Below are 14,745 nucleotides of genomic sequence, written 5' to 3'. Positions count from 1 at the left end.
GTACTATATTGTATCACATCTTCATTTAGATTGAGTTTTTCTGGACGGAGGGAGCATCAACTTATAACAGTTCGCCAAACTACATATCTCACTTGGCCGCCATCAAATTCAGGGAGCTTTTTTTTCTTTCTCGAAAGAGAGGGCTCCATGTCTGAGAGCCATAAACGGTTGCTTCAGACACAAACCTGCACAATCTTCTCCTTCTGAATCAGCTGTTCTCTGAACAATCAATCATCATCACCAGGGCTCTCACTCGACAAGACAGGATACAGAAAGAAAGAACAGTGCTGCTGCTTTTCTTTTTATTGGACTGATCCATCCATGAATCGATCGAGTCGGGAGAGGTATGACGACGATGATTACAGACAATTAACAGTGGGGTTTTCGGTTCCTCTACCACCTAATTTAATCTACCAGCTCACCAACCATGATTACAACCAATTTTGCATGCATGCCACAAAAACTGACATGAACAACTCAAGATACGAACCAACCAAACGCAAACAAAACCAACACCATTGTTTTTTGTACTGCTATGCATTTCTGGGCTTCTTTTGTTTTTCACCTTCAGTCGAACAGCTCCCACTGCGTCGTTGCAGGAGCATCGAACGTCTCCCATTTGGTCGTCACAATCACATTCTGCAACCGCGCGTTGGAGATCTTGAGCACATCCAGCGTCTCCACGCATTTCTGCACCCTCTTCGCCTGCCAAAAAAAAAGAAAGAAAAAGGTCTCGTTATCTGATCCATTTCTAGGACTAATATGCATTGTGTTGGTGTAGTTTAAGATTGTTTTCTTGTCATCTGTAATTATTATTTGCACTTGGTTGTAATAAGAGGATCGTGACTGTAGCTTTTGTTGAGGTAAAGGTCGGATTATCAATTATTGAAAAAAATGGAAAGGAAAACAGTGTGTAGATAGTACTTGGAATGTAAGTAACTGTTCATGAGTGGGTCACATCATTTCCAAAGAAAAAGTTAATGGCCTTTTCCATTCTAATCTTGAGGTGGCATCAGGAGATCATCACAGGTAATGATAAAAGCATTTTCTCTTTTTACTCTCTAACAAACAAGAACACCCAGGATGCCTGCACTTTTGGTCTCCGTCTACTCTTGTTGTGACCTAACCAGAAATGGGCAATCTTTTGCATCTTGATCTTTCTTTTCTTGTCATCTACTCTTTGCACAACAAAAGCACACAACTTTCCTCAAACTTGGTACAAGTTCAGTTGCTTAAGGGCTCAGCTCACACTAAAGAGCGATCTAGATGCAAATAGCTGGCATCACCTAACATTTTCAGCAGGAAAAGGGCTTCTAGGTAGAATTTCTTGTGTGCTTTTTTCCTTTTCTTTTTATGCTGAAAAGGCAGGATAAGCATTCTTGTGTGCCTGGACCATGTGTTTTCCAGAAAGAAGCTAATGATCCTGTGACTGTTTCGGGGGGCAAGTAGGACACTCACCCACCCATGATAGGTGACACAGACAGCTACAGCTCCTTCTCATGAAAACTTGTACTGATTGTCATGCCACTGCTTGCTACAATCCTACTCAGGTAAACCGACAGTCCCAAGAACGCTCAAGCCGGTGAGAATCTAAAAAGACTAGGTTCTTTTTATCTTCAGTCTTCTTATTTATATCCTAGATTCTATACCTACAAATTCTTAGAATCTATTACGAGAATCTAAACTGTTTGGGGAGCTGGAGATTTCAAGGAGAAGCGATAGTTGTCAGAAGCTACTCTAAATGTAACCATAGCATCTCTCATTGGTACCAATGGTACTGTACCAAAAACCTATAATGATGTTCTTGATTCTAATGCCCAATGCTAGGCTCTTTGCAAACAGGAGATGATGCAGGTGCTCACCTGAATGTTCTTCTGGGAAGACGAGTCCCCTTCAGCGTGTATGCTGTCCAGCTTCACAGCAAGCCGCATCAGCAGCTCGATCAGCGTCGTGATCTGCACCTCGGCGACCTTGCTCCCACGGGTGATCGACTTCTCGATGCTCCTTACCTGGTACAAGAAAAGAAAAGGAAACATTTTTCTCGTCTAATCAGCATCAGCATCAGGATCAGATCATATCATATCACTTCTGCCAAAATGAGTCTTTCAGAAACTAAAGCTGAGTGAACTCTGCTTTAGTACAGCCAATGATGGAAGTGCCCTGAGATGCAGGGGCACATCCTTGTCAGGGATTGAATTTCTGTCCCTGCTTTGGTATGGCCCGGTTTATGCAACATACTAAATGAACTCAGGGACCATTGCCTTGTGCAATGGATGAAGAAATTTCACCGCTGCTTCTTCATGGCCAGAATCGATGGACAACCGTGCAATGTAGTATCAATTTGGTCACCTAATTTCTTGGACGGATTACTCAACTGGCCATCCAATTCAATGCACCATGCCACCATTCCCCTCCCCATGCCTGCCTGTCTGAACCAGCACAGATTCAGACCATAACTAGCCCCCTAAATCGTTCAAGCTTCATCTATCTATCCTACTACCTCCATTCCAAAATAGTATAAACATTTCAACAACGTGTTGTGTTTTTGAAAATGTATCTCAACATGCGAAAATACTTACATTTTAGAATATGGTGATAACCGATGCATTGACCATGGAAGAAGAACAGAAGAAACAAAGAAAGAAAGAAAGAAAGAAGCAGAGTTTGTTTTAAGTTTGGTCACCTGATCGGCGAGCTTGTCGACCTCCAAGGCGATGGCGCCAATGGCGCGGTTGGCGGTCTCGATCTTGGCGCTCTTCTGGCGCTCGATGTAGCGCCGCTCGACGCTGGTCGGGTCCTCGGCGAGGTAGAGCTTGGACTTGTTCTTGACGCCGCAGACGTCGAGGTAGTCGGCGTTGCCCCGCTCCTTGCCCCTGTACGTCAGCCGCTGGTCCGCCGCCGGCAGCCCGGTCCTCGCCGCCAGCAGCTTCTTCAGCTCGCCTGCCACAACACCAAAGAACAGCTGATTATTCTTCTGAAATTCTTCCTACATGCTCTTGGGACATGGTGGATTGGATCATTGCTGCAGCTACTGGTCACCAACATTTGCCAACGTTATTGAAACCGTGTGTGAATCTGTGATCAATACACTGACATGGTAATGGTGGTAGCTCTGTACTTTCTTTGCCTGGCTGGTGATGTTTGACAGTGATGAGGTTTTCTGTGGCACGTTTGGCCATTTGGGGACCAGATATCAGTGGTCAACTCTACCGTTCTGAGATCGTGAAAAAATATTTAAAAAAAAAGAGTTCCTCCATTATTTTGTATGCTCCAACCTCCAGGTAAAGTTACCAACTAAATCACAAAAAAAAAAAACTAAATTCCTATCATATTTCCGATGCTACACCGTGTCATATTTCTTTTCACGTGGTGAAGCCAATACTATAATATAATAAGACATCGCCAATTAAGGCTAAAGCTAGCCTTATTAATTGGGTCAACAAACCTCGACAAAGTTCCAATATCATCTAGTAAAACATTGTTTCAATTTAAGGTTTACTTCTTAGCTGACTTTACCCCTGATCACGACCAAAACCACCCGAACCTTATAAAAAACTCACCGCGCGATATACAATGCGAGATGAGGCGAGAAGAAGAGCCAACAACGTGGTGCGCACGACGGGCGACCCGTAGCGATTTCCACATCTCGCTGCAGTAGACAAACAGTGAGCGCCGGAGACGAAGCACTCAACTTCACACTTCCCAGAGGTGTCGGTGCAACGGGACAAACGATCGCAACGTGCCCCTGCCTCCACTCCAGGCTGCCCCTGGGCCGTCCGATTCGGCCGCCCGTACACGTGGACCCATCTGCGGCGCCAGAAACTAGAGAGAGAGAGATCCACCGTATCCAACCCAAGCCCCCCCCCCCCCCCCCCCCCCCCATTGCTGCCATTGTCGGGGAAAGGCAAGCTTAATTCAGGCAGCATCTGCTCCGGCAAAGTGGAAGCAAAGCAAAGCAGAGACAGTTTTAAGAGCTCACTGATCGGGTGATTAATTTTGTTAAATTGTACTTAATCAGCCTCGTAATCTGCATTCGCCTGTACCCCGTCGCATTGAACCGCCCAATGCCGGGATTTCACGGAAGGAATCGCAGTGCTACGGCTCGGGAAATCAAGTCGCCGTCAGTAAAAAAGATTTTCTCTCTGTTTATTAGTATTACAGCTAATCTAGAGCACGGGTTTTCGAAGTTAACGCGCAACTGTGACAGTAAAATTACTAGTAAAAAAATGTTTTTATTTCGGGGTATTTTCAGGAGGAAAAGCGGTCAAAATTTAAATTACGAGATGGTTCGCACAAGACAGAATGATTCTGAAGCCGGGAATTTCGCGCTGCACGGAGCAAAGAAATCTCGGCGCCTCACGGGCTCGTACGAAATTATTCCGTGGATTTTGTTTCTTTCCTTTTTAAAAAAGAGGGGGGAAAATAAAGAAAGGGGATGTCTCACTGCCCTAATATCGCGGCGGCATTAATTCCTCCACGCGGCACGGCCGGAACTCATGGTGAATTTTAAATACCAGTACCTTTGTATTTAAATTTGATATACTTAACTCGTTTTTTTTTTAATTTTAACTGGCTCGTAGTACAAGCCACGATTGCCAGCCCGCACGGGTTTTAAAGCTAACTAAGTGACTCGAGGTCAAATTTTGACCCAAAAAATAAAACAAATTTATGCCGGCTATGTTAAAATAAATATTCGCGCGGGATTTAAACCAAAATAAAACAGAGCTGCTTTTGCTTAACTTGCTGGGTTTACTTTCCCGGAGAAAGAAAAAAAAAACATGAGTGCTGCAGTGCAGGATAATCTAAAAAATGAAATTAAAGAAAAAAAACTAATCAAAATTTCACTTTCGTCTCGTCTATGGAGGAAAGAACACCATCAAGAACAAAAAGAAGTAAAAAGTTTAAGGCGTAATTAAGCACGGTTACTTAACCAAAGCTCACACTTTAACCAAAGGTAGTAGAAGAAAGCGAGAGGATCGAGAGAGAGGAATCGGTCACTCACCGAAGGATGCAATGGAGGAGACGGCGACCTCGTGCCGCGCGGCGCCGTACTTGACCCGCACCGTGATCTCCGGCGGCGGCGGCCTCGGCGGGATCCCCATCCCGCCGCCGCCGCCGCCGCCGCCCTCCTCCCGCGCCTGCACGACCATCCCGCTCGGCCGCACCTCCCACCCGGCCCTCTCGTCCCCGGCCGCCGACGCCGCCGCCGCCTCCGACCACCCGCTGCTCGACCCGCCATCCGAGCTCGACCGGTGCATCACCGCCGCCATGGACGACAACACCCCCTACCCCCCACCAATAACAAGAACAACAAACCACTCAGTGCGGGGGGTTTGGTGCAGTGCGCGCGCGCGCGAGGTAGTGGTGGTGGCGTGAGGTAGGAGGCGGAGGCTGCACGCGCGCGCGCGGCGAAGGAGGAGGAAGGGAAGGGAGGAGTGGGACGCGACGCGCTTCGTTCGTTCGTTCTCCGATCGATCGCTTTGTCTTTGGCTTTCTTTCTTTCTTCTTCTTCTCTCTTGGGTTTGCCGGTTTTATATGGAGGCGAGGCGATGGATGGATGGATTTGCTTGTATTTGGTGGGGTTTTCTTTCGGCGGATGTACGCTGCAGCCACCGGGCGCGCGGCCCCGTGGCGGGAGAGAACATGGTCGCGTTGCCGTATTTGCTTCCGGGGATGGGCGCCGGTCTACGTAAAACCTCGTGGTTTTTGCCATATCACGGGTTACTCTAGGCTGAGTGGTGCTGGTTGAAAACTGACCTCTCGTATATGTAAAATAGATTAACTAATTAGCACATGAGTAATTAAGTATTAATGCTTTTATAAAAATAGATTAATATAACTTTTAAAACAAATTTTGTATAGATTTATTTTTTAAAAAACACACCGTTTATCAGTTTAAAAAGCATGCGTGTGAAAAATGAGAAAGGTGAGTTAGAAAAGTGAACAAACAAACTCAGTTTTAGAAGGAATTTTTCAGGTCAATTCCATAAGTGAAGTGCTATGTTATTTGTACATCTATCTACGGCTAAGAAAATAATTAGCTAAAGATATAAGTATTTGAGTCAAGTTTAAGTAGCCTAACCGGTTAAACTATGCTCATATATAATTATTATATGTGTGTTAAGCTTGATCAAATATTTTGATTTAGTATTTTTTTTCTAGTGGCGCATATCAGATGAGTTGTTGGTGTACGATACAAAGAACGTGGACTGCCATGAGACTAGGCGGTGTCGTGTACTTTTTGTTTTTTGTGTTATTTTTAAGTTGGTGAGCTCATTTGGCACATTCGACGTAATCGGTCTAGGTCACGGCTAACACATGGTGGATGATATGTTAGTGTGACGGAACCTTTGTAGGCATTTTTGGCTTCGAACGTTGACGCAACAAGATATATATAGACAAATCCATCTTCAACCATATTTGAGAATTTATATGGAATCTTTTGAGCTAGGTGTATATCAATATATGCATTTCTTTTTTTCATCATCTAAAAGAAATGTATCCGTTTTCTTTATAACGTGTATATTTTGTCTCTTTACAGTACTTTTTTTTTTCATGTAGTGTGGTTAAAGCATTTTAGATTGTGCTAACTAAGCGTAGCTCAGCTAGTTAGGATGATTGTAGTTGAAACTACCCATTCAATTTTAACTCCTAAACTTGGTGTGAGTGTTTGCATTTACGGTTAACTATCATTTGAGTGGAAAGTGTTATACCCATCGACAACGAGGTGCCTGCTGTAATTTCATCAATCTCAAGATATATCGGTCTTGTATTTACGACTAATTTGTTTTTTATGATAAACATTGTACCCGTCGATAATAAGATGTTTGTATATAGATCATCATATTTCTTGCGGTGGTAGGCAATGTCCCATCCACAGACGTAGTGTTTCAATGGGGAAAAAAAAAGACACCTTAGATTTGTGTGCTTAGCATTTTGCTGCACAAAAGCGGTAGTACGACAGGAAAAGGCCATGCCCCACCGGCGAAGTTGAAAAATCTAAGGTAAAAAGGCTGATCCTGAAGTGGACCAACGGCGGCTCGCCGTGTAGCAGCCACCGGCGAAGCCTTGGGAGACAGCTCAGAGTGGGGCCCACAGCAGCCAGGCTAAATTGGGCCCCACCTGATCCCAAGCTGACTTCTTGGCCCCACCTGTCAGTGGGACGCGCCGATGCGCTGTTTGACGGTTACTGCGTGCGGGCGCCGGGGTGCGTAGTGTCGCGGTGTAGCGTGTAGGAGTGTTCGCTTCGTGTACGTGACTGGGCCGGTGGGCCCTTTCCATGTGGCGTCGAACCTCGTGGGCCGCTCTGAATTGGCGTAGCCTCGTGGTTAGGTCATGAAGATATCCCATCCACACTTCCATTATGCCAAAGCTGTGTTAGAATGTTCTAGCTACAAAACAAAATTAACCAATGCCAAGTGTACTATGATATACTACTCCCTCCCTTCGAAAAAAAACATCTTGTAACTATAAATCTAAATATAACCATGTTTAAATTCGTAGCCAAAAATTTATTTTTAATAGAAGAGAGGGTGTACAGTTCAATCGTTTTGAACGGCTATATAATTTTGCAACATCCGGTTGCTGCAACAGCTGTAAGTCGGTAATAGTGATCTGTGTCTTACCTTGGCTACTACGTAACAGTAGCAATGGTACAGCAACACCTACCGAGTAGACCCAATATATCCACCCTGCCATTCTGTCAAAGTTTGTGGTAGAATGTTTTAGCTAGAAATTAACCAACAAAATCAACCAAAGTTTTAAGCTGAAAAAAATTAACCAAACAGTTTAATCCTTTTGGATGGTGCTGAAATTTTTACTAGGTTGGGCGATGAGATTTCTACTACTAGATTGGGCAATAAGACAATTGTAGAACATGGCACTAGACAGCAAAAAGTGATGTGGTGAACTTGTTTACATCGATCTTGTCGACGCAAAACTTCTGCTCCTCCTGTGTTACATGACGACCACTTTCAATCAAACAAGGCTTTTTTTTTGTGTCAATCATCATGCATCCTCACAATGAGATTCTTGTCTTCACCCTCGCGTCATGGTGGTGTCAAACTGTCAACCGCAGAAGCCATACGTGTCATCAATCCTAATTCTCTCTCTCTCTCTCTCTCTCTAAATTCGGCACTAGCTTAGCACACCCATCATTTGATCCATTTCTTTTCTCCTCCTTTTTCTCCTTTGCTTTTCTCTGCGTCAAGGCACCACACAGCACAGCACAAATGCAGGCAGGACGCACGCACGACCGAGTGCGAGAAAAAAGGGTCGAAAAGAAAGCGACGATGGATGCCTGCAGCTGCAGCTGCAGGTGCATAAACGGCAGGGGCCGCGTGCAATTGGGCGTCCAAATTCAGCCAAGAATCATCTAAGCTAGTGATGATGCTCATGATCTATCCAAAGAGGCTTTTTTTTAAGCGTTGTTTGGTGGTGATGACAACATCATTATTACCAAAGGGGGGGAAAACGTACTTAACAGTACTGATTAAGCACGTCGGTGGAGTATGCGTGTATGCGGTGCTAAATGGCTCTTTTCAGCCCTTTTGGCTATAGCTTAGATATTTGGTCTGTCGTCGACTGAAAAAAATCCAGGATTTGTGTTGTAATGGATAAGAAAAGAGAAAAGGGAAAATACATAAAGCGAGCTAAATCATTATCGTATAGTTAATAAGTATTAATTATTTTAAACTTAATAGTTTAAAATACGTTTCTGATTGTGATATACAAGTGTCTGTAGCAACGTTTCACCTAGATATCTATCTATTATATAATTAAAGGAATAGAAAAAGGAGCCTCCACGTTCGCTCTCATGGCCTAGAAATTCTCACATTAATCGGAGAAAAAGAAAAAACAGAGTCCATATAGAAATATAATTTAGAAATAGCTGAAATTCGGAATTAAAAAATAAGGAATATTAAAAGAGGAGACTAGAGTCCATATAGAAATACACTTTAGAAATAGTTAAAATTCGGAATTAAAAAATAAGGAATATTATAAGAGGAGTATAGATTCCATATAGAAATACAATTAGGAAATAATAGAAATTCTGAATTAAAAATAAGGAATATTATAAGAGGAGTATAGAGTCCATATAGAAATACAATTAAGAAAAAAATAGAAATTTTGGAATTAAAAAATAAGAAATATTAGAAGTAGAGTATAGAGTCCTTATAGGAATTTAAAACTAACTAAAATTCAGAAAAAAAAAGAGGAGCCTCCACGTTCGCTCTCATGACCTAGAAATTCTCACATTAATCAGAGAAAAAGAAAAAGCAGAGTCCATATAGAAATACAATTTAGAAATAGCTGAAATTCGGAATTAAAAAATAAGGAATATTAAAATAGGAGACTAAAGTCTATATAGAAATACAATTTAAAAATAGTTGAAATTCGGAATTAAAAAATAAGGAATATTAGAAGAGGAGACTAGAGTCCATATAGAAATACAATTTAGAAATAGTTGAAATTAGGAATTAAAAAATAAGGAATATTAGAAGAGGAGACTAGAGTACATATAGAAATACAATTAGGAAATAACTGAAATTCGGAATTAAAAATAAGGAATATTAGAAGTAGAGTATAGAGTCCATATAGAAATACAATTAGAAAATAACCGAAATTCGGAATTAAAAATAAGAAATATTAAAAGTAGAGTATAGAGTCCATATAGAAATACAATTAAGAAAAAAAATAGAAATTTGGAATTAAAAATAAGGAATATTAGAAGTAGAGTATAGAGTCCATATAGAAATACAATTAGAAAATAACCGAAATTCGGAATTAAAAATAAGAAATATTAAAAGTAGAGTATAGAGTCCATATAGAAATACAATTAAGAAAAAAAATAGAAATTTGGAATTAAAAATAAGGAATATTAGAAGTAGAGTATAGAGTTTATATTGGAATTTAAAACCAACTAAAATTCGGAACAAAAAGGAGTCTCCACGTTCGCTCTCATGGCCTAAATTCTCACATTAATCAGAGAAAAAAAAAGCATAGTCCATATAGAAATACAATTTTGAAATAGCTGAAATTCAGAATTAAAAAATAAGGAATATTTGAAGAGGAGACTAGAGTAGTTATTACACATTAGTAGTTTTGAAAAGTTATTGCAAAATTTAAAATTATGTTGTCATTGTAATATATTTTAATAATATAATGAGAAAACATATATGCTATTATATGAGAGAAAATATAATGATGTTAGCCGCGCAATCTGCGCGGGCCACCATGCTAGTTTAAATAAACCAATCTTAAAGCTGAATCAAACGTGTCTAATCTGTTTTTCGTCAGTTTTGATACAAAGTTAGCTAGCTGCAATCCAGGAGCAACGGGGAAAGCATGACAGGAATTGCGTGAGACGTACGAGGAGCTCGATCTCTCATCTCGATCTCGATCTCGATCTCTGGCTATACTTTCGCAGGACACATCTGGTAGCTAGCTAGAACCGATCCATTTTATAATTGAGATAGTGAAGCTGCCATGAGACGCACGACACGGCATGATCGAAGAGGCTTCGATCTCTGACTATTCTGATCTTCGTCTCGGTTGGGAGTAGGGACGACCCTGACCCACACACTAGCTCTGATCCAATTTTTCTTTTGGGGGATCACTGTTACAACAGCTACCAGCTGCTGGGTGATCACACTGATCACTGCACTAACCAGTAACCACTGTTTAATGATGCCAGCTTGCTTGCATCTGCAGGAACCTGGATGCACATGAGATAGTGTACAGTAGTATTATTATTGTATGACTATGCATCTGTAAGTGTACGTACGTAGATCGTAATTAATACCGAGAAGCTTATATAGCTAGCTTGCTAGCTAAACTAAACTAGGCAGTGATTTGTACTAGAACTGTAGATCAATCAGCAGCTGGGATTAACTAGGATGGTTAATTCGATTATATTGCTCGCATACATGAGTGGTCCACGCAAAAGAGAGGGATTAATTTCTCCCGGGTCACTCACTCGAGCTTAATTGCGCGATGTGACATCTGCCGGTAACGTCATGTGACGCTTAACGACATGCGTCGTCGTCCCAATCGAAGGCGCCGTACATCTTGTCTCGCCCCGATCAATCGATCGAATATATCGGGTCTTCATCAGCTTAAGGATATGAACAATATATTTACTGCTATACTGTCTTAAGCTCAAGGAGTATTAATTGTTCACTAGCTTGGGCGCTTGGCAACAAAATGTTAGCTAGGGCCTGCATCGATCACACTGCTTGCTAGCTACCATTCTGCAGCTACAAAAAACGGCCTTGATCAAGGCCAAATTAAAGCTTTGTGGATATGGACTGCATGGATGCAGGCAAATAGCAGTGGCCCTTGCCTGACAATGCATATGACAATGCTGTGCCCATTTGTCCATTAGCTTAGCTGACAGTCTGAAACTTCAGGCTCGGTTTCTTCCAGTTGCTGTCATCCTGCCTGTTAGAGAAGTACGTAATGTATGCATCTGGCATAATGCTTGGAGAAGTACGTAATGTATGCATGCCCCCTGTTTAGAAAGGAACAGAGTCATTCCGAAGAAGAAGAAGAAGAAGAAGAAAGGAACAGAGAGAGACGAGGTGACTGTTGCTGTTGGCCACACCACACTGGCTGACTCCGCTGACTGACACTCCTACCTTACATGGGCTCACTTCCTGTCAGCCCATTTACTCTGGCCTACTCCGAGCTGTACGTGGGCTGCTGCAACAGTCACTCTGGGCCGGCCTGGAACAATCATGTCAAACAACAAGTTCGAACCAAAGCGTCTCTTTCTCTGCGTTCGACTTCGACCGATGTTTTCTTTTCTTTTCTCCTTTCTTGCGAGGACGCGTTAACTGTTTTTTTTTCTCTCTTTCTTCTTTTTTCTTTTTTGCGGTGGACGTGTTAAAATGTTTTGACGTCATGGTAGTACGTGCGTGCAAGCTCCATCGTTTAGGCCCTCTTTGTTTAGGCTTAGGTTTATTGGCCTAGACTTTTAAGTCAGTTTATTAGCTTATATGATTTATAAGACAATAGATTTAATGTCCTAAGTTTAGTGGTTGAGTCATACATCTACCTCACATAAGCCAAAAAAGCTTCTCCAACCTAGCTTTTGACTTAATAGTGTTAAAGTGGCTTGTGGCTTCAAACAAGCTAAACGGAAAAGCTGCTTGTTTGTTTAGGCTTAGACTTTTCAACTTATAAGTTGGCTTATAAGCCTAAACAAAGAGGGCCTTAATCTTCGGCTGATAAGCCGTAGCTAAAATTAAAATTTTAAAACTTAACTTCATAGGCTGTTTTTAATGTTTTGTTATTTTATTTTACTTTTTCATTAGCTTTAATTTGAGATGATATACATATAAAAGTTTCCACATAAATTATTTGTTATCGTTGATAAGCGTTGTCGCTTATAAAGTTATAATCAGCATGATGTATACCGGGTCCAATGGCTCTGCTACGGATAGAGATCCTCGGTAGTACTGCACCTGCAATGCTGCCGCTAAGTCTTACATGTTAGCGGTAGCTACTAGGTGGCAGTTGTGCAAACAATCCCCACTACCCCGATGTCGTCCTAAGTCGCTTATGGATCACGATAATATAATGTTTCGTATTTTCGGTGTTCAATGACTTCTATTAGTGCTTATGTTTGCCCAATCTTTTGAAAATCTTTGGATCCCGTCATCCCACAGCTGATTGTGGGCCTGTTTGGTACAGCTCTAACTTCTAAATTTAACTCCAAGAGTTGGTTCTAGAGTGAGCTGTCTAAACACAGCTCCACAACTCTAGTTCATTTTGTGAGAGAGCTCTACCCAGCTCCACTCTCAGTTTTGGTGAAGCTGAAACTATTTGGCTGAGCTCCAGCTCTAGGAAGAGTGGAACTGGAGCTGGAGCAGTCTCAAACAGACTCTAAAGGTCTTCTCGCTCTTTTTCCTGGTTGGTGTCATTGTTCGGTTTTTACCGTCTGTTGGTCATGTGTTGTCGGTGACCGACTATTGCTACCGCTGTACTGTCCGGCAACCGGTACATTGTGCAGGACCGCATGATCGATCACCGACAACCTTCATCTCTTCAGTCATTAATCGCTCTAACCCCCATCATTCTACGACCCCATTTAATCCCCAAATCAGAGATGCAACATAGCAACAGTAACCAGATCACGTGCATGCAACACCAACCTGCAGCCTGCACTCGCTGCAGCAGGGACCGCATGCAGAAGCCGCTTGATTCTGCCACTGTAGTCCAGCTCTGCAGCTTCATTTCTCTCGTCGGTTTCCTGATTATTTGTGACAGAAGAAGCCATAGCACAGCTTGATACAGTCACTCTGACTCACTGCCATGCTGTTCCAGGGCTGGAAGTTCAGTGCAACTTCCTGTCTCATTCAGCCTGTGAAAATGTTCTGATGAACAAAAATCAGGAATTCAGGATTCAGGTACTTTCTTGAGACATCAACAAAATCCTGAATTTTCTGATGCAGTAGCAAAGCCTAAAGATTACACGTCTCACAGTGTCACACACTACATGCCATAGCATTATTTATGTTACAGAGGGGTGCTGATAATTGTGTTCTCCAATGGTCCATGGCACGCACACTCACTCACACACACACTGACAGAGAGGAAAGAATCATCAAACTAGGAGCAACCGAGGTAATTAAAACGGAAATTACCACCCTAATGGTGCTGGTAATTAATCATCAACGGCCCTCTGATAGGCGGGCCCACCCAACGCCGACGAGCCGAGGCGTCGGCTCACGGCGAGCCGAGCCGGACCTCCGACTCGCGCCGCGCGGCGCGCCTGGCGCGCACCACGTACGCCACGGCGACCGCGACGCCGACCACCGCCACCGCCGCGACGGCGCACGCCACGCCGGCGGCCACGGACACGGATCTGCGAGGCGGCGCCGACGACGCCGACGCGGTGGTGGTGGCTGTGGCTCTGGGGATCGCCGACGCGGCCTCCGGCTTGGCGGTGGCGGCGGCGGCATTGGAGGCGTCGAGCGCCTCCGGGAGCTCGGCGGCCTCGGGCTTGCTGCCGAAGAAGGAGGCCATCGCCGGCGTCGCCTCGGTGTTCCCCTCGCGGAAGTCCTCGAGGCCGTGGGACTCCGATCCGACGGCGAAGAGCGCCACGACGCAGAGCGCGACCAGCAGCGGGCGGCCGAGATCTCGCCGGCGGGACGCCATTTGCTTCAGCCTCCAAGCTGCAAACGCAGTTGACCAGCGTAATTAGCAAACCGCTACTACAATCTCAAGCTGATTTGAGCAGAAGCTAACGTGCAATAATTCTGCACTACACAAAAGCACTCTTTCTTCCTCGTTGAGATCTACTCCAAGATTCAGATTTTTTTTTGCTCAAATTCAGAGCGATTATGTGAATTGTCCCAGGAGAGCAGATGATAAGACAAAACGAGCTCAAAAGGGAGGAAAAAGAAAGAAAACAAAAGGTCCAATCCACAGATCTAAGTACCAAAAGAAGCTGTTCTTTTTGCAGTGCAGCAAGCTAATCTAAAGTCTGAACCCAATTGCACAAAGCAAAAAATTCATGGTGGATAAAGATTCGTTTTGTTTTCTCCTTTGCGTGTGACACATACCTTTGCAATGCAACCTAGGATAGCCTAATGTGTGCGAGGGAGAGAGAGAAAGCAGATCAGAGAGCTTGTTCTTCCTCGGCAGAAGCCACTTGAAGGTTCAGAGGAGCACACCCTGATATATATATATATATATATATATATATATATATATATATATATATATATATATATATAT

General features: G+C 43.2%; 2 protein-coding genes across 3 annotated transcripts; both read right to left on the bottom strand.

The window, feature by feature from the left end:
* Window positions 1-267: 267 nt before the first annotated feature.
* LOC127771213 (BAG family molecular chaperone regulator 1-like) lies at window positions 268-5,629 on the bottom strand. Of its 2 annotated transcripts, none has more exons than XM_052297060.1 (4): window positions 5,003-5,629; window positions 2,684-2,940; window positions 1,863-2,009; window positions 268-705 (listed from the first exon to the last, which is right to left on the bottom strand). In XM_052297060.1, the coding sequence occupies exons 1-4, from the start codon at window positions 5,268-5,270 to the stop codon at window positions 568-570; spliced, it is 810 nt and encodes a 269-aa protein (XP_052153020.1). In that variant the 5' UTR covers window positions 5,271-5,629; the 3' UTR covers window positions 268-567. The 2 variants fall into 2 exon arrangements, with proteins under 2 accessions (XP_052153020.1, XP_052153021.1); XM_052297061.1 differs by lacking the exon at window positions 5,003-5,629 and adding an exon at window positions 3,044-3,242.
* A 7,787-nt stretch (window positions 5,630-13,416) lies between these two features.
* Window positions 13,417-14,738, bottom strand: LOC127769833 (uncharacterized). Its single transcript, XM_052295492.1, has 2 exons — window positions 14,571-14,738; window positions 13,417-14,180 (listed from the first exon to the last, which is right to left on the bottom strand). Exon 2 carries the CDS (start codon window positions 14,161-14,163, stop codon window positions 13,732-13,734), a length of 432 nt encoding a protein of 143 aa, XP_052151452.1. The 5' UTR covers window positions 14,164-14,180; window positions 14,571-14,738; the 3' UTR covers window positions 13,417-13,731.
* Window positions 14,739-14,745: the final 7 nt, after the last annotated feature.

Source organism: Oryza glaberrima, chromosome 4 (genome assembly GCF_000147395.1).
Source record: "Oryza glaberrima chromosome 4, OglaRS2, whole genome shotgun sequence".
NCBI lineage: Eukaryota > Viridiplantae > Streptophyta > Magnoliopsida > Poales > Poaceae > Oryza > Oryza glaberrima.
The sequence above is the reverse complement of the archived record's forward strand: the minus strand, read 5'-3'. Positions and strand labels throughout refer to the sequence as shown.